Source organism: Chiroxiphia lanceolata, chromosome Z, assembly GCF_009829145.1.
Source record: "Chiroxiphia lanceolata isolate bChiLan1 chromosome Z, bChiLan1.pri, whole genome shotgun sequence".
NCBI lineage: Eukaryota > Metazoa > Chordata > Aves > Passeriformes > Pipridae > Chiroxiphia > Chiroxiphia lanceolata.
Genome location: NC_045671.1, coordinates 24,489,947 through 24,510,834, shown reverse-complemented (window position 1 = coordinate 24,510,834; position 20,888 = coordinate 24,489,947). Strand labels below are relative to the sequence as shown.

Sequence of the window (20,888 nt, the reverse complement as noted above, 5' to 3'; positions counted from 1 at the left end):
TGAAAAAATTCTCAAATTTCAATCCTTAAGAATGGAAATTAATGGATTTTTAAATTTATTTAAGAAAAAAAAATTTCCAGGGCTTAGCCCTTCTGCATCCAAAGAACTTTGTCTCCTTTTTCTTCTAAGACAGAGTTTATACCCTCACCAGATCAGCTCTTCAAAAAGAAACCACAGTCTTGGCTCTTTCCAGGACATTTACTTGCAGTGAATGTTGAAAACATTTGCGGTAACAGGCATCTTTTCCTATGGTAAAAATAAAACTGACAATGCTAAGCACTGGAAAAGGTAAGTGGACATGACAAACTCTTGTTCTGGAACATACTCAGGGGGAGTAACAACAACATCTGGCAACATACAGCAGGATACCATGTTTTAGTAGAATGTTTCCTATAAAGAACAAGATGCTTTTTCTTCTACTATGGAAACAACACAGCTGAGGACTAAAACACAAAGGGATGATTAGCAGATTTCCAGTGTGGAATCATCAATTTTGAGCCCAATCTATAGCCTTAGAATAAAGGAATTATTTGGCTCTCAAGTAAACAGATATTTAGTGGTGCCTTCTAACTGCCCAAAAAAAATAGTAAAAGTTTCCTTTCTTTTTGATCAACAGATGAATAGACTAACAAAAGACTTCTATTTTACAAGTGAGCATAAATTTTATGTGTACCCTGAAACACTACTGCATTTAATGATGCAACATGAGAAGCTTATAGTACAAAGCTTAAACTGGCATCTTTAAGCATGTCAAAGTAAACTCAGCTCCTGCCAACAGTCATCCCATTAAATATTTTCTCTCATATGTTCTTCTCCCCCCTTATATTTAAGTACATTTGCACATTCTCAGCAGTCATTTTTTATTACAAGTTTAGAATGTGGAACATAGCTAAACGGGAACAAAATCAAGAAAAAACCCTCAAAACAAAACAGATAAAAGTATCTCACAAAAAAATGAACAGCTTTCAGAAACCATTATAGTTTAATTATTTTTTAGTGGATGTTCATAGAATTCTTGTATCTTCTTATTCACAGAAAACAAGTTAAGGATTTTTCTAATAGCATGGGAAATTGGGTTTAGAGATCTATCATTTTTAATGTAGGTACTCTGAGGCAATTAAGAATGGGAAGCACATAAGACAGTACGGTATGAGAAAAATATACGGCAAGAGGTTAGAAAACTCACTTCCTATGCCAACAGAGGAAAAAAATTTGCTTATAGAAATAGACTGTGTTTAAAGAATAAACAGTAGGAGACAGCCCCTTGTGACATTTCCAATGTAGTTTTTTAATAACTTAGAAGAATTTGGAGGAAGATTACATGAAATGCAACTAAGCCAAACTTTGGATAACTTGCTGAGAAAAGTTTAGTTACGTGTATCTTTTATGTATCTTATACCAAAACAGTATCTTGTGATGCTTAGTGATGCAGTGAGTTCCATGTCTTCAAGATGCTTCTAAAGCTGCAGTTACCTGACTGTGGCAGGACTTACAGTACAGTTTGACCCTTTAAGGTGTAAATCACAGCCTAAAAGTAAAAATCTAACATGAACAGAACCTGTCTAGAAGGTCTTTTTGGTCTTCTGGGATAAACTGCAATGCAAATCACAGTCTGACAAGCAATAACTATTACCTGAGCAAATACTAACTGAACAAAACAAAGATTCCTAAAAAGCCAATGAGAGCTAAGAAGACACAAAGTTTCCCAACAAAATAATGTACAGTACAGTACTGTATACTACAGATGCATATACAAAAACTAAAGTAAGTCTGTAAGCAGCAACAAAGTCCTTAGTTCTGAGCTCGAATTCTAGCTAAAAACATCAGATGCAACTGAAAAGGATACATAATGGATACCCATGAAACCGTAAACTGTAACACTCTAAACATGATGATTTCAGAGTACAGGACAAAATTATATGGTTGTGCTTACTGCAAAGTTTTTGTGGGATTTTTTTTTCAAGATTAAAATTTTAATGCTAGAGTAAGGAAGTACACTATTGTACTCATCAAGTAAGGTACTTCAAGATGACTCAGGAAGCTAACTGCCACTCGTGACATGCCTAAGGATAAGCTGAGTAATTTTTGAGAAATTCAGTCTGAAACTTCCCCGTTCTTCCTTATTTGCTATGTTAGTTCTTCCATATTGTTTATATACAAGACACAAATTGCTACCACTTCTACAGAAGGAGCAGAGCTCTACATACATATGCCAATCCATCAGAAGAATTACTTTTTCCTGTCACACTTGCTGCATGAAAAACATCAGCATGAAGCTTCCCATCACCTGCTCAGGTCCGCCTTTAGAAGGTGGCCTTCTACAAAAAAGGTCTTAGTTTGCTTAGAGTGAATAAATACTTCAGCCACAATATACACTTGGAAAGGTATGGGTAACTTCTTACCCATGTTGCAAATGCAACATCTATTTTTTTAATTAATTATTTTTAATTTACTTTTTTCAACATATGAAAATGTACTGTCTTTATTCAAAAATCAATAGGTGACAAAAGGTTAGCTACTGCATATCACCCATCATTGTTACTGTCAAAGTATGTCAGAGAACACAGCAATGAACATGCTATGTTCATGCATGTCAGAGAACATAGCAGTGGAGTCAAATATTAAAATGTTTGCTGTTTCTCATTCCATTGCCATATGCCCCAGCAACAATAATATTTTACACTTTTAATGCAGACTTCTTTTCTTGTAGATTTTGTGAATTATTTAATAGTTGTTTAGGTTTTAGTTTTAGAATCGCAGAATATCCTGAGTTAGAAGAGACCCACAAGGATCACTTACTGCATCTTCTGGCCCTGCAGAGAACCATCCCCAAGAATCACATCATGTGCACGAGAATATTGTCCAAACGCTTCTTGAATTCTGTCAGGCTTGGTGCTATGACAACTTTCCTGGGGAGCGTGTTCCAGTGCCCAACGACACTCTGGGTAAAGAACCTCTTATCCAACCCAAATCTGCCCTGACACAACTTCAGGCCATCCTCTTGGGTCTGCTACTGGTCACCAGAGAGAACAGATGACTCCTGCCCTTTGCTCCCCCCCTCCTGAGGAAGCTGCAGACTGCAATGGAGGTCTCTCCTCACTCTCCCCTTTTCCAGGCAGCTGATTTGAACAGTATTTTTGGCATCTTAACCACAGGACCTATTTTTTTTCAGGAAAAAAAATGCACTCAAAACAGTAATAATACAACAAAATCTGAAACCTAGAGTTTTAGCTCACAACTTCCAGGCTACATAAACTCGGTATGTCAGAAATTAAAGCTATTTTAAAGAAAATGCAGTTTATTTTAGTCTAATACTAACAATACTCCTCACATTTTTAAAAAATACATAAAAGGACTTACATGTCACTCACCACTATTCCAGTTTTTCTAGAGGAGAACAGATGCACAATTCCACTTGAAATATTTGTTATGGTACTTTACATATAACATTGTATAGTCAAAATCACAGACTCAAAAAAAAAGAATACTATGAAAATACAGCAATGTTTTACTGATTGGTATTCCTCATAAGTAGCTGTTCAGATTTCCTGACTTGAGGTTTTTCTCACAAAGAGAATGTATTTCAAACACTAAAAATTACTTTGCGGAGCATATCTCAAAAATACTGAAGAAGCATTTCAAAGTACTTTTTTAGTTTCCAAAACTAATACTCTCAAATTAATACTCTCAATCCTGATTCCACATTCTGAGAAAGTCATCCAGAGTGTAAATCAGGCCCTTTTCTTTATATACTAACAAAGTTATCTTGTCAAAATAGAGAACTGAAGGTATCAGGCAGATGCATTTAAATTCCTTCTCATCCATAAAAAGCCAAGAAAACCCCATTTCATCTAAACTGCTTCATTAGTTTTAATTTCACTGGAACTTAAAACTACCTATTTTTTTCCATAAGTAGATTCTGAATTGAATTTCATGAAAAGGACACGAAAGATACATAGTAATATGCAGAACATAATCATGACTTGGTTAAATAAGGCTTTAAAGTCATGTCCAACTTTCTAATCCTTCAAAAAATCAGCTTCCACATGCGTAAAACTTATCAGCCTCAAACTGCACACTAGAAAAGAGTACCTGGGGCATTCTGATGATTGCTGGTCACAAAACAGACAACATCCTGGGATGGTAGACTTTGTAACCCTCCAGTGACAGTCTTTTAAATGTGACTTGTTCTCCCCTACAGCTTAACAAATTCAATTGGAATTACGATTCAATACCACAGAGCAGAGTTTAGGTCAGAACGTAACTTTCTTCAAATGTTGTGGGCAAATACCCACTTACTTGACAGTTAAACAGGTTTAGCAGCAAGTCAGGAAACTTTGCAATTGTAACCAAAAATGGTATAAAGGAGTAATGAAGAGAAAAAAACAGGGGTACAGGGGTATTATGTACATGAACTATTCAGATAAACTATGCACTGGGTTAACAGTTAATTTTTTTCTCCTCAGAATTTCAGCCTCCAATATAGACTAAAACAATTATAGAATGTAATGCTAATTTTCCATTCAGCTATTTCAGTATCTAACAAAGACTACTGTAAAATCAAATTCCACCATCACATTTTACAAAACCAGGTCTTAGAATTATGTTCCTAGTATTGATTCTAAAGTTGTATACAAAAAAGTGAATGTCTCTCAGAAAACACAAACCTACTTGAAAAACTTTTAGTGATTTATACCAAGTTGTAGCCACAAGTTGGCCCAACTTTACTCTCTGCTACTAAACTTAACCTAACATACTATTAGAGAGTGTGTAAAATCAAAAAGTTATGCAAAGTTCTGTCTGATGAGAAAATATTTGAAAATGTGTCCAACAATTTTCCCGCTAGGTAGTTTGATTTATTATACAACATAACCTCAGTTAGTAAATATAAACAAAAAAAATTTGTCATGATTATGTTACACACTATTCATCAGATATTCTGCATGTGTGAAAGCCAGCACTGGTTTTCTTTAACTAAAACTGACTAATTACAAATCAAATGTCGGAATTTCACTTACAATTTTTAGATGAACTAAACAAGCATGACTTCTGCAATTCTGCATGATGTAAATGAGATATTGCTGATTTTGTACTCAGATATGTTTCCCTGGCCAATATGCAAAGCTATTTCAAATTAGTTGGACAACTAGGGACTAAAACTTTATTTATATCACCTAGTCAGCAATTAAGTTGAATGAGAAGCTGAAACCAGATGCAACTGTCTTAAGGGTCTTGTAACTACTCAAAAAAAAATCCTCTGTTACTTGAAACCTGTGCTAGACAATAGACTTCTTAGTAGATGACCCCTCTAGAAAATAATATGCCATGGGATCCAGTAAAGCATTTTGTAGTTCTGTTAGAAATCGTGCAGAGACAGAACCTGCTAACGCATGAAATACTTCCAGCATACAAATGCTTTGTAGAATCAGGAAGCAATCTCCTCCTTACAGATTTTTTTTTTTAAGGAAGTATGGTTGTCATGCCAACTGTTAGAGAACAGCAAGCTGCAGCGACAGCTAGTGATGAAGCCTGTTTGTGTTTTAGAAATTTCCTGGGAGGCTGCCAGTGAACTACAGGTTGTTTGGGGCAGCAGCACAATCTCACTAAATACTGTCTATGATTATATGGTTTCTTTAATTATTTCGTCCCTTGCTTCCAAATTCAGGTACTTGACCTCCTAGCAAGAAGGGAGCTGACATACTTGTCAGTATACATGCATGCATACAGACCCTGAAGTGTATAGCGGATCCTGTGGGCATCTGCCATGATCTGAACTACACTTTTCAGTGTTGGGTGTATCAGCAGAGGGTTCAGAGTCCAACTGAGAAGGGGCAAGTAGTTATCTTCACAGTCAGAGCTGTGGCTGCTGAATGAGGCAAAACTTAGAAAAGATCTAGTCAACTCCATAAGACATAAAAGAAAAAGAGACAGCTGAAGACTAGATACTGATATTATGAAACTAATTTACTGGTCAGAAATGCAAAGTTTTATTCAGAAAACCCCATGAGAAGACAGCTATAAAGCTGTAACAGCAGCCACAGCAAGAGAAAGAAATAAGGGGCATCCCTTGATGCTGGTAAGCAAATCTCCTTCTGTAATATTGCAATAACAATAGACCTATCTTTGGAGAACAGCATGACGTAGAACACAGTTAGAAGGGTATCTTATTTACTAAAGTATTAGTCAATTCAGAACTTACTGCTTTTATCTTATATCAGTAAACTACTGATACAAGTAGTCTGCTGCATCCAATTAAACCAATTAAACAATTAATTACAGTTTTCATGCATATTGCATGAAAACTGTTACAGGTTACAGTGTCAAAGCCACAAGATACAAGTGCTTATAAACTATATAACACCATTTTTTAATGTTTATACAGTTAAATATTCCCTTGAATATGTTGTATACAATTATTATGACATTCTAGAGATGTCATTACAGAAAAATCTAACACACCTTCAAAGAAGACGTAAAAGATTCTGCTGAATCTGCTGAATCTTCAGATTCTGCTGAAAGGCCAATGGGTGTGACAAAGAACTCCATTTTACACACATGAAAAATAAGATTAAAAAACTCAGAAAACTTTGCTTACATTTGATTATCTACCCAACTAGGAGTTTTACTGTGAATGTGCATAAGCAGTGTTACACTATAAACGTAATTCCATCAAAAGGAGTCTGAAAAGTGTTGGCAGTTTCTACTCTTGTATTTGTTTCAACACACTCCCAAGGGCACCTGAAAGCATGTTAAACTACGTAGACAGCAGAGCTAGTGCATGCACTGTGAAGCAATCTGACTTAGGTAACAGCTAATCTGAAAACATGATTAACAACACAATAGAGAGAAGGGAGAACAATTTCTGTCAACAGAAAAACAAGCCACGGTGAAAAAGGGTTAGTATGTATACCATCTTGACTAGCAAGGTTTCTAACTTGGCCTCACAAAACAGGCTCAGAAGCAAACAATAAAAAAAACCACTATCAAGTATATGGAGACCTGCTAAGAAATTGTTTTCAGAGTAGTCCTTAATGACTCTTTATCAAATGGTCCAGCATTTTGCAGTTTTTACTGTCTTTAGAAACACAGAATAGAAGGTATGCCCACTAAATCTCAAAAGAACACCAAGCTGACCAGAAGTTTACCTAAGGACAGGCTTAAAATTCAGAGTAATTTTCGTGAAGAAAACTCAGATATCATTCAATGAGGGTGTATGCTAAATCCTCTCACCAGGAAGGAAAGATCAACTATATGAAACATGATTTTGAAAAGATGGTAAGGAAGTAGATCCACAGAAAAGGATTAAGGTCTTATACTGCATCAAAAATTTAACATGAGTCAATACCTTTCACATTAAGAAAATGAAATACTGGATTATGAGGTGTAAGTATCCTAGACGTTATGTGAAAGAACAACTCCTCCTTATTCAAATGACACTGCATCTGGAATTTTGATGTCTAGCTTTCAACCAAACCCATAGAAAGACACCAGTTATATGTAGAAAAACTAGGGGAAACCAGTGAAAACAATAAAAAAAGCTAGAAAACAGGAACTATGGGGAAAGACTGCATAAGCAGTGGTTGTTAATCTTATGAATTTACTGAACAGGGAGACAACTCTTCTATGACACAAAATGTTGAAAAAAACAAAGGTAGTAGCCTGTTCTGCATGAGCAGTGATTAGGACAAGAACCAATTAGTTTTAATTCCAACAGGAAAATTCAGGTAAAATATAAAGAAAAGTCAAACAGTTAAAAACATTCCACTCTGGATTTTTAAATTCACTGCTCAGGAATGCCTAGAAGAACAGGTCAGACGAACTACTGTTATAAACAACACAGGACTGGATGATTCTGCCTGCAGAAGGAAGAGGGATCAGATGATTTATTTTACGGTTGCCATTTTTAAAAATAAAACACTTAACAGAAGTGTTAACTTGCCAACTCAAGACACAAAACACAAAAGTCAAAGCTAATGTCTATGTTGCCACAGCCAGAGTATTTCATCATTTAAAAAAATTAGCTTAAAATGGCCTTGAGTAAATGTACACTATACTTCTCCACAGACTCCTTGAAAATGCCAAGTATAAAACTCCCGTAGTTTCACAGACTTGCTTAAATTTACAGTTGATGTATCATTCAGAGCTTTTCTCCCCTAAGCAGCAGAATCCAGATTAGCTCCTAGCACAGTATTACACAATGCACTCACACCAACATCACATTTGAAACTAAGCAGGTTAAGATTTTTACCTATCTTTAGCAAATATACACAAAAACTACACTGTATATTCATGTTGGTATTGTCTGTTGTTCTTCTACAATAAAACTTACTCTGTCAAACCATGTAGCTTCGTTTTGCTCTTAAAATACTTTATCTATAAGTTTTTGAAATCAGAATATTATCAAATTTCCTTGTTCTGAAAAGACTTCCCAACAATCAATCCTCACCATGCTCCTTCCTATATTTACTCCCACTCTGAAAAGACACATGCATTATTACTCACTAGATGTGTATTTCACAGAACAGCAAGAATCCTTAAGTACCACAAAACCACAAATTTTGTCTGAGTTAAGCTCAGAATCTTTGCTTTCAGGCCTTAAATTCTTAAATCATTTATCAGGTATTTTGATCTTAGTGGAGTCAAGAAATGCTCAAGATTTGGAAATAAAATAGCATGAGAGAAAGGAAACTTATGTGAAAATTTCCAAAAGGGTTAAATTCAGGTATTTAAAAACATAGTCAGCTTCTGCAGCACAGAAAGTTGTAATATACACTGATTACTAGTCTCCTGTACCACAAAAGAATTGTCTGGGTATCTGAAAGATGACACATATGAAAGTGCCTAAAGATGTAAGAAATATGTCAAGATCCATGGCAACAGAATAGTTCCAACTGAATGCTACCATAGTCCTGATTCAGCACTTAAAAACACTGATTTAAGTTTCTGCAGTGCAGTTCAAAACTTATTTATGCCTTCAATACAGCAGCAAAAGCTGGATAATAAGGACATTTTAGGTCTAACTACTACACTGTGTTTTCCCTGCTGCAGTCTTCAAAGCAAAAAAAATAAACCCCACCCCGAATGACTAAATTTCAAATGTAAAAAACCCAACCAATCAACTAGAAGGCACAACCTACCCGCAGCCACTGTTTCTCTGTGAGAGCATCACTGTAGTCCACATCCCTGCGCTGACGGGATCCTCTACCAAATATTTTTTCTTCTTCTTCTTCACATGTAAGCCTTTCAACTTCAGCATCATCCTTAATAATCCAGGATGGTAATTCATCCTCCTCCATCAAGCGTGGCTTACGCTTAGGGTTTCTGGCATCCTCCCTGCGACGGTCCATGTCCATACGCTGCAATGGGAATCGAGAAAGGATAAAAAAGTTTTAAGGGCAATTATTGAGCGCACCATGTAAATGTCTACCTATCTACTGATATCTGAAACGTTAAACAAGTCCTTCACAGGTATTTCCCTTTCATGATACTCTTAAATACTTCTAAAATGCAACTATAAGAAAAAGCTACACTCGTTTGTTAATTTTCAGTCATATTCACTATTCCACAACTAGCTTTCACTGAAGTAACTAAGACAACGAAGCAGCCAAGTGACAAAAAGCAGATCACAAGAACACTGCTGTGTTCTGTTAATTAAAAAACTCTTCCTTATTTGCACAGGCTTTTTGTATTTTTGTATGTGATCTGCAAATACTAATCATTCCCTCACGATCTCCCCATAAGGTGTTAGTGTTATGTAACTAAAAGGAATAATTGAAAACACACAGTTTTGTGTGCCTGAATATCAGAAGAAGAAAATTTAGAAGTTCGTATTAGAAAAGAAGAATCAAAAGAGAATTAATAAATTCAGAGAAGAGCTTGCCTACAGTGCAAGCTTTACAGTATCAGAAAGCCAAGATGCTTAAACCTGAATTTTTCCTGATCATACTGCTGTACTAGACAAAAATCAAAACACAAAAATACCAGATAATGTTGGATAAAGTGTTAAGAACATTAGAAGGTAATGTTAAGACTTTTAGCTGAAATTTAAATAATTTAAAAATTTGAATAAGCATATAAATTAATTTCAAGTGTGGTGAGCAATTACCTCAGAAAACAGATATGGTACTGAGGATAGATTCCCATGACCTACTCAACAGCGAGATACTTCATAATCCTCCTGGGGAAGCATCCATCTTTCTCTATTAACTATATGCTGATCAAGCTTCCTACGGTTCTGTGAATTGCATCTGCATTTTCTTAAGTACCCAAATCAAGTAATATGAATACCCATTTCAATTAGGCCTTTTGAAGAGTCATACAGTACTTATTACTCAGTAATTAGTTGCTAAGCAGAGAAAACAAACAGATGGCGACCAAGCATTTAATTTTCATATTTGAAAAAAAAATAATATTAATAGACTAGCATCAGAATTGGCTGTAGCATTGTAACAGGCTACTGCTTTGGCCACTAAACCTTCATAAAAAATGTTTTCAACTATGTGTAAACCCCTTCCTTGTGTGTATGATGCTGCATTTAACACAGGAGGCCAACTAGGCATATCATCCTTCTACAACCCTAGCCAAGACACAGACACGCATGAATTCAGAGGTATTATCTCTAGGGAGACACAGGTATCACTAAGGTAGGGAGAAGACAGCCTGTGCTTTTTATCTGACTGTACAAGACCTGAAATATTGATAAAAAGAAGACAAAGAGCCCTGACTGACAAAGTTTCTTTTCAGATTTTTCTTTTATAATTAAACAGTTTACTACAATGAAAACCATTTTTTATTAACAATTAAAATTATTTCTTAGTCATTAATATTTAATTTCATTCTTTCTATCTTACTATTTTCAAACTCTGGCCTTCAAAGCATGCTACTTTTGCCTTTTCAAATTTTTATTACCTACTGCAATTCTTTACTTTCCCCTAAAAATTTCCACGTCAATTAATATGAAAAACATAAATTAAATCCACACAATTCATATTTAATACTAAAAGATAAAGTTTTAAAAATTTCCTGCTAATAAACATAAATTCATCAGCTACCTTCAATTCAAGGATTAGTTCTTCCCTTCTGAGTCTGAAGAAGAAATACTAAGAAGTTCTTCTACTACCAGCACAAATCTACTTTCACAGAAATCAGGGTACATTCAGTCAACAATTTCGATGAAACTACTTCTTTTGAGTTTTGGATTGAAAGGCCACCTCTTGGTTTCTGTCACGTAAATCTCCTTACATCCCAATCACTGACGCAAAATCTAAAAAGACAGGTGTCTGTAAGCACTCATTTTCTGTGCAGCCTGACTTTAGAGATTTCAGTTTTTCTGAGATAACATTCAATGAGGCAAGAGCCACGCCTAAGCAGACATTTTAGTAATTATTCCATCAGTGCTGCACTAGCATTAACAAAAAGGGAAGTAGTAATAAAAATGAGTGGCTTACATTTGAACTACTGTCACTAGCTCTATTTTGTTAACTGTTCAACAGTTGTAGCAGCAGAGATGCAAGTAACTGGGCCCTTGACAAAACCATCAGCAAACTCCAGCTAACTCACCAAGAAAACAACAGTGTAAGTCTACTAATTTGCTATCTAGTTAAGTTCCTGTAGTTGTCCTTGCCAACATCAAAGCCCAAAAGGAAGAAAAAATGTTGAACAGCAAAAGGATGCTGTAGAATTAGCAAGCCAAACTGTGACTACAGTTTTCGCACTACAAATTTCTCAGGTTGTGTCAGATTCTTCCTCCAGATTGTCACTTTTTCACTGTACTGACAGCAAGGATCTCTGAGTCTGTCATGTGAGGAACTCTGTGTTTAAGTGGACTACACTTCTTTCCTCAGATAAGCAATGCAAGTAAATAAAGCATATTCCTCCAATAAAGTTTTCCAAAATTTAATGACAAAAGGTTAAAGCCTTAGTTAAAAACACTGGAGAAGATAATCTACTTATAATCACATCATCCTTACCATAAAGAGATCAAATTCCTCCTCACGTCGAGCAATCATCTGATTCAGAGTCTCATCATCAGGAACTTCATCTTCCTCCTGGTTAAAAAGATGGATAAAATTATTAGAAAGAAGTTACATGCAATTTGAAGTAACAGCCTCCATCAACTGACCCTCCCTCTCAGACAACACGTGTGAAACACTCAAAAGTGAAACTAAAACTTTTTAAATGTTCAGCTATTCACAAGTTACACAAAAATAACAATCAGAGAGACAACTGGGATTTATTACTACCTTCTTAATTCAAGAATGTGGAAATGAACAATGAGGAAAATTTGGGTTGTGGTTTTCCTGGGTCAGAAGCACAGTCAGTGCTTTGGTTAAAATGTATTTTCATTCTGCTGTTCTACAGTGCGCCCACAGCTATACTATTCTACATTTTGAGGTCTTTGCTGCCAAAGCAAGGAGAATGAAGAAGTCCTGATTAAATGAAAAAAAATGAAATATGTCTTTATACTGGAAAATAACACTGCTGAATCCCTTTCTCTTGTCCACTGTCTGCTTACAAATTGAGATGTGAAAATTTTACTTCGACAAAATCAGTTATGTCATAAAAACAGAAACAGACACTTGAAAAACAATTCACAACTGTAGCATTCAATGAAAAATGTTAAAGCTGAACACTTATGATACCCATTTTAACACAATCAGAGTCCACAATTTCAGTCTCCCTCCCTGAATTATTATGAAAGCCTAGAAAACAGGTCACTCGAAATGGTAAAACTACAGTGATTCTTTCATACGGTTTTCTAAACCTGTTATTACAGTATACCAGAGACCTATAATTCTTCATGAAAACTCATATTTTGAACCCAGTGTAATGGGAGTATAGGATGCTGCATATAACACCCCAAAACCTAATATCCTGTAGCCATTATTTTTCTGAAATGAAGAAAAAAGGCCTTTATATATTCACGTATTTTCCCTCCAGTGGCAGGATTTCTACAGCTCAGAAAAAAAATCCCAGTTCTTATTGATGCAATTCTCAGAGAACACCTTTGTACCTTAATGAACATGTAATTTAACATGAACAAAGCAAATTGGAAAGTGATAGCTGGTTCTTCTTACTTCTACTCACTTCTCCTTCAGTGTTCAAAAAAAGGAAGTCACATGGTTACATACAGAGAGAAAAAAAAGATTTTTCTATGAATGTGATCATCCTGAAAGTTTCATACACTTCCTACCGTCTCAAAGTAATTGTTGATCCGAAAAAAATCAGGGATCCCACAGTAGAAGCTGTGTCCGTATTATCTGTGGTTAACAGGATGTGTGAATAATCCTGTTGCCAACCAGGTACACTTGGCAGAAGAAAAAACTAAAAATAAACACCAGTGCTAATACAAAATTACTCCATGAACAAGTTACTTTTAATCACTTACGATACACTGCTGTTATTCTAATAAATCTTTCAAAATACACAGAAATTACCTCTTTCCTTTATCTAGCACTGCTGAAAGAAAAAACAGTGCAAAAAGAAGAGGAAAGAAGAAAGAAAAATAAGGGAGTTTCAATGCTAAACTTACAAAAACTACTAAGAAAGTACAAACAGTGCTCTACATGTGACAAGTTTAAGGCATGCTTAGCATGGGAATATTTAACTAGGTGATCACTACACAACCTCTTTTTAGATGTGCTAGTATATATTTGCAAGTCAAAGTTGTTTTAATATGGTTGATATAACTGTTGATATACTGACTTTTAGCTGAGAGATTTACTTTTTTCTAGTCAATCTCTCATATGATACTCAAATTTGTTTTCAGTGCTGCAGCAATGAAGCAGCAACGTGCAGGATGGTGCAAATTCAATCCCTCTTAGTCCCTCAAGAGTTTTAGTGTTTAGGCAAATTTTGCATAGTCTCTGTTCACACAGAAATATTCCTGGAAAGCTTCAGTCTGCTGTTAGAAGTCAGACACCATCAATGCTTACTTTAAACAGTGATGTTGTGCTATGGCAAACAAGCCTTGCTCAAATCTGCTTGCTTCAGGATGGCAGACCAAATGTATCTGAATAACACACAAGAAACTGACTGTTCTGAAGTTATCTATGAAATAAGGCAAGTCAAGTAGTCCCTGAGCTACAGGTCTGACTTCAGAACCATTTAGATAAATATTTTCTAGGGCTTTGAAAACATAACAAACAAATTTACATCAATTAAAAAACCCAAAACATAGGCTTACTCAATATTTCTGCTGATTTCAAGTTAATCTATCTACTAATACAGATAGCACTGGCTGCTTTAGAACTACAGTTTTACTTAATCAAAAATGGTACATATGTATCACCCCGTTTCTGCATTGACACTACAAATAAAACACAATAACTGATAACATTTATCACTCTAATTTTAGGAAAATACTAAAACAATACCAAATTTCATCTTACTAAGGTACTACATTTTCTAAATGCGCAAGACAGAGTTTACACAAAAGGACTGATGACTGAAGAAGGAAACTCCTCAGTCTTTGAAACTTTACACCATGTAATGAAGGATGACAGTGAAACACAGGCTATAGAACCTTCTTTCTTTCAGTATGTACCACATTCAGACATACAAGGCATACTCAGAGGCAAAATCAGTCTCAAAATCTCTTTGTCTTCAACTAGTACAAGGTATTTTCAAGTTGAGAAAAAGTCACCGCAGACCATGATTTTGTGTGTGTGTTACCAGTACAACTGATACATTTATTTGCTTTCCCCCAAATACTGCTTTCATTCAAATGTTGAATTTTCTTCAAATTAAGAGAAGAATCTCCAGTGACAGGCAAAAGAATAGGTTCATCATTCCACACTCACAGTTCCATAAACAAGACAATGAAGAGACAGGGACATACAGTGAGTAATTTTGTAACCTCACTGTCCACTACTGTTAAAGAAGATTTGACAGCTCTTCTTAATCAGCAAATTGTTTCTTGAAGAGGAAGTGGTGATGTGAAGTCCAGGCTGGACACAGCCCTCAAAAGAAGCAGTTATTTTGCTGGATTGCCCTAAGCCCAAAGCACATCAAAGCAGATCTTAACTCTTACCGAGGTTCCAGAAGAGGCACAATAGGCATGGTTTTTCATGATTGAACCTAGGTAGTGCTAATTGCTCAGCATGTCTGAAAATCAAATTACCTACATATAAATGGAATTTAGGAACTGGTTTATAGGATTTAGGAACTGTTCTGGAAAAAATCTTTTTTAATGCAATTATTTGCCAAAATTATGAAGGGCAGAATGGGTTTTAAGTTACAATGCCTAATTCCGCACTAAGATTTAATCATAACCATTACATTATAACCTATTACTGTGATGATAAAAAAGAGAAAAATTAAGTTATTTTTTTGACTGATGGTAAGAATATGATGACATTTCTAATTTCAAAGGAAATGACAATCTTTGTAAATGATGAAAAAAATATTACTCCATACTTCTTGAAACATCCTCTTTCTAATAATTTCTAACTACCTTACCTCATTTTCTTCTTCATGCTCCAGTATAGCCTGTAGGAAGGCTCTCCTTTCATGGCTTGAAGATTTCTGATCAAACATTCCTGCCTGAATAACTTTTTGGTCTACATTCAGCTTATACTTTGCAGCAGCAAGTATCTTCTCTTCCACACTGTTCACAGTGCACAGTCGCAGGACTCGAACTTCATTCTGCTGACCAATTCGGTGAGCTCTATCTTGTGCCTGCAAGTCCTGTTAGGAAAACACAGAGAGAGAGAGTAAAACTCTTTTTAGTCTCTCTTCCCTTACTTTTACACATCATTGGCTATGATGTGATTTGCGAAGATAAGTGAAATCGCTGAAAACACACACATGGCTATGTACTCCAAAAGATATCTCACTTCCATTCTTAAAAACAAAAAAGGAAAAAAAAAAGGTGGAAAAGATATACTTCAGTTACATCTTTTGGCTTTTTTAAATAAGTGGTCTGATACCCTCTTTTCCTGGTGATCCATTCTCAGTACTAACCACTACACCAACAATGTAAGTTCGGTATCTCAGGCCAAGACCTTCTGCACTCACATGGTTACTGATTTCATGAAACAGGCAGCATTCAGCACAACCTTTACTGAAGTACTGCAACCTACCTCCTGAAGGCTGAAAAGGCAGCGTTAGTTATTATGTCCTAAGGGTTAAAGAATGAGCACAGTTATACAAATGAGGAACATTTATAACACTCCTAGTTCTGAGGATACCCTGAAACTCAGATAAAATACGCAGACACAGAATTAGTTCAGTGATTCAAACCAAAACACTTCTTGATCGTGGCAATTTGCCTCACTAATTCCTCTTAAAGCAGCATTTTATGACTTATCTGGATTTTTCTCCTTTCATCCCAGGTTATATCTCCTATTTAAAGAAGCAACTCAAAAATGAATTATGAATTCTTTACACATTTCATGAAGATAAGAAAATAAAAATAACCTGATGAGGATTCCAGTCACTATCAAAGATTATAACAGTGTCAGCAGCCTGGAGATTTAAGCCTAGCCCTCCAGCCCTTGTACTCAGCAAGAAGATAAAGTATTGTGATCCAGGTTCATTGAACTTCTTCAACAGAGCGGCTCGATCCTCTGATTTTGTTGTGCCTGAAAAGAAAAAAATATGAATATCCCAAAAAAGATGTGAACTGAAATAATATAAATACAATGTCAGTTGCTAAAAGTACATGTGGAAGGGTAATTTTAGTGCACTGCTCTTTGACACCTCTGCCACATTTTATGTCACACAGAATAAACACTGGCCACAAATGTTTTAGTCAACTGCCTATAACATGTAAGAGACGGACTTCTAAATATCTCTTTAAAAGTATTTATCTTGAATTTTCAAAAGTAAATCTTAAAATGTTGGCTAACACTGTTATACGTTTTCATGACTCACATAAATTTCAACTGAAGTTACTATACACAAAAGACCTCTCTAGCTTTGATTAATGCCTTCTGGCTGTAACAGCATTAAATATTTTTAAAAGCTACTTATATAGAGATTTATCAAAATATCACTGTTTGCCTTCAGAGTCATAATTAATACCAAAGGACTGAAAATTCTTAAAATGTCCTATTTTGAGGGTGATATATGTACAGAAGATGAAGCTTTTTTTATTATTACCGTGGGTTGACCTCAGCTGGCTGCCAGATACATCCCCTTACCCCCCCCAACTCAACAGTACAGGGGGAGAAAATAAGACAGAAAAGCTCCCGTGCTGATAAAAAGGCAGCCTAGTAAAAGTGAAAGGTGCATATGCCAGCAAGGCAAGAAGAGGAATGTATTTACTACTTCCCATCAGCAGCCAGATGTCCACCCACTTCCTGGACAGCAGGATCTCAGCACTCATAATGAGTAACTGGGAAGACAAATGCCACAACAAGGAATGTCCCTGCATCCTCTTCCCTCAGCTTGTATTGCTGTCTGCATCCATTTTGCCAGTTTGGTCAGCTGTCTCATCTGGGTCCCAGTTCACCTTCAGCCTACCAGCCTCTGAGGTGGAGGGGTGGTTTGCAGAGAAAGCTTTGACACTCTGGAGTGCTGCTCAGCAACAGCCAAAACACTGGAGTGGTATCCCTGGAGAGTTATCAACCCTGCTAAACCACAGATGCAAAGCACAGCACTATATGGGTTGCCAGGAGTAAAGTTAACTCCATCCCACTCAGAGCCACCACAACCACACAGCCAAACTGCTGGCCCACTGAACCCCTTAACTGGGTAAGGTACCCACATCAACTGGGTGGAAAACACTCTAAATGAGAAGACAGCTGGACAGAATCTAAATAAAGATTGCATTCCAGTATGGTAGATAATTACAAAATTGGAAAAGAAGAAAAACGGTCCATCTAATTTAATGAACTACCTGGAAAGTCTTAAAACAAGGGGGTGTATTTACCATACCACATCTTGCTGTAAACATCCTGGCATGAAAAAGAATTCATTTAAAAGCACACGATGTAAGGTTATTTAAAACATTTAAAATGTAATATAATTAATCTTTCTTGAATGGAAGCATTAAAACACCTGCAGGCCAGAGGCGTGAAGAGGGCTTTGTTAGCATGCTAGTATGTTCTTAGGACAGTTTCGACAAAGACATTCTGCAGCAAACAGGTTTAAAACTCAGGTGGGATACCCTATTTTCCTTTTACAGAATTGCAGAATCAATCACAGAATCAACTAGGTTGGAAAAGACCCCTGAGATCATCAAGTACAACCTTTAACTGAACACCATCACATCAACTAGACCATGGCACTAAGAGCCACATTCAGTCTTTTCTTAAACACCTCCAGCTGACTCCACCATCTCCCTGGGCAGTCTATTCCATCCATTCCAAAGTTTAATTATCCTTCCTGTGAAGAAATTCCTCCTAATGTCCAACCTAAACCTCTCCTGGTGCATCTTAAGACTATGTCCTCTCATCCTGTCGCTAGCTGCCCAGTAGAAGAGGTTGACCACCATCTGGCTACAACCTCCTTTCAGGATGCTGTAGAGAACGATAAGGTCCCCTCTCAGCCTTATGTTCCCCAGGCTAAATAACTCCAATTCCCTCTGCCACCCTCTGTTTAACTTATCCTCTAGACCCTTTACCAGATCCATTGTCCTTTTCTGGACATGCTCCAGCACCTTGATGTCCTTCCTGAACTGAGGGCCCCAGAACTGGACCCAGGACTCAAGGTGTGGCCTCATCAGTGCTGCGGACAGAGGGATGATCACTGCCCTGGTCCTGCAGGACACACTATTGCTGATACAGGCCAGGATACCACTGGCCTTCTTGGCCACCTGGGCACACTGATGGATCATGTTCAGCTGCTTTTCACCAGCATCCTCAGGTCCTTTTCTGCTGGGCAGCTTTCCAGCCATTCCTTCCCCTGCCTGTAGCACTGTCTGAGGTTGTTGTGACTCAAGGGCAGGACCTGGCACTTGGCCTTGTTGAACCCCATACCACTGGCCTTGGCCAATGATTCAGCCTGTCCAGATCCCTCTGTGGAGCCCCGCTACTCTCCAGCAGACTAAATGAACATTCCCACTCAACTTGGTGTCACCGCGAATTTACTGAGGGTATACTTTATCTCCTCATCTAGAAAATCAATAAACATACTGAATAGTCAATAAATATACTGAATAAAGATATTGAACAATACTCCACAGTATTTCCAAATCATCTTTTCATTCAAAGGTAGTAAAACTTAACTACATATGAAGGAGTCAAGGCTCCTGATTTTCCTGTGAAATTCATGAAGAAAGCTACAGGTACTGATTTACCTGTCCCTGAAATTCAGACTGTGGAGAATAGCAGTTGAACTTTAAATTGATAAAAATCAATGAATTCCACTGGAATGTAGGCACAGCAGTGGCATTACCATCTCTTATCATGAGAATATCTTCGGACAACTTAGACAGTGATGACTGATTGGGACTTTGTGAAAAAGAGATGAGCCCCTAAGCATTAAATTTCTACATAATCTGCATTTCATGAACAGACCTGAGTGCTCATCAAAACAATCCCTTAACCAAATAATCTGCAGGTTAAACAGACGAAAGAAAACACTGAAAATTACTTAACTCTATGAACAGAGACAAAAACGTATCTTACTCAGTCCCTTGTCTGGAAGAACAAGGAAAATTCCAGTAAATTGCAGTTTAAGGGTCTACTGCCATAATTTCATGATACATATCCTTGCAGATTTATAAAGTAATTTTTTGAATCCATTTACACTTTTGTATAGTCACATCACAGCACTGGTGTGCTAGGAAGACACCATGAAGATAACCCAGGGCTTCCATGCCCAAACTAACGAAATTATCCTTTTTTTTCCATTTAGCTTACCATCGAGACGCAAGTAAAGGAAATTTCGAAATGCAAAGTAGTCTTCCATAATGGTCATTAGTGATGTCATTTGACAAAAAAGAAGCACACGATGGTTAGTAGCTCGTAACTTTGGTAGAATGCGATCGAGTAGCTCAAACTTCCCTGAAGCCCGATAAAGTTCAGCTCTGTTGAGAGAAGCAGCACAGTAAATGCCAGAATGAGCCTACATTTAAAAGTTTGCAGTCATTATCGTGTCAGACTATAACAAAGAGACTAATTTACTTAATCCAAACAAGATTACAGCACCTTTCTTTCTTTAAAATTGCTTATGATGATTATAATAAAAAAATAAACACACATGTGAATTCCTGTTTTCCTGATTTTTCTTCAATTACAAAAACTGTGCAGACTTTCAATCACACAGAATATCCTCCTTTATGAAATTCAATTATTTTCATTACTTATCAAAACAAACATTATTTCTCACCTAGATAAGCATTTTATCAGTTAAAACATTCACCTCCTAGTTTTGTTTTCAACTGGCATTGAAAACAACTTTCAACTGCAACTGTAGTTGCAAATTGTATTCATCAGGCACATGTTGGAAACTCTGCTTCCACTCAACTATTATGCACATGGAAGTGAAATATTGCTCACTGAACTAATTTACAAAGGTAATAGAAGGAGTTTGACAGAGGATATACTCTTTAGCCATATAACCTTGGTGACCCTGAACAGTGTTCAGTTACTTTGGTTAGCTGCACTTCTGTCTCCTGTGCTAAGGATTGCAAAACAGGCTCTTAGCACTGAATCAACCCATAACTGAGAAAATGAATAAAAGTGAACAGGATGTCTAAATCAGCATCACAGTGATACACTTTACAAAAATAAATTTCATGCAACGTTTTTCTAACCTTGAGTCTGTACTTGCAAAATATGATGCATCATTAGAAATGGTATAAAGTCCAGAAGATACATAGCCTTCTGATAGGCATAAAACTGTAATTAGCAAAAGACTAAACTTTTTAGGAGACAAGTATTCTGGTATACTAACTAAGGAGACAAATCGTCTGGTACAGTAGTTAAGGGGAAAAAAAG

At 36.5% G+C, this 20,888-nt stretch overlaps 1 protein-coding gene across 3 annotated transcripts in view; it reads right to left on the bottom strand.

Annotated features, from left to right (window-relative positions):
* The window catches only part of SMARCA2 (SWI/SNF related, matrix associated, actin dependent regulator of chromatin, subfamily a, member 2), a 118,864-nt gene that overhangs the window by 28,341 nt on the left and 69,635 nt on the right, over nt 1-20,888 (bottom strand). For all 3 annotated transcript variants that reach the window (XM_032674700.1, XM_032674702.1, XM_032674701.1), the window contains 5 exons: nt 19,809-19,975; nt 16,420-16,583; nt 15,460-15,687; nt 11,970-12,047; nt 9,138-9,356 (listed from right to left, as the gene is read on the bottom strand). In XM_032674700.1, coding sequence (XP_032530591.1) covers nt 9,138-9,356; nt 11,970-12,047; nt 15,460-15,687; nt 16,420-16,583; nt 19,809-19,975 — 856 coding nt within the window. The remainder of the gene's footprint in view (nt 1-9,137; nt 9,357-11,969; nt 12,048-15,459; nt 15,688-16,419; nt 16,584-19,808; nt 19,976-20,888) is intronic.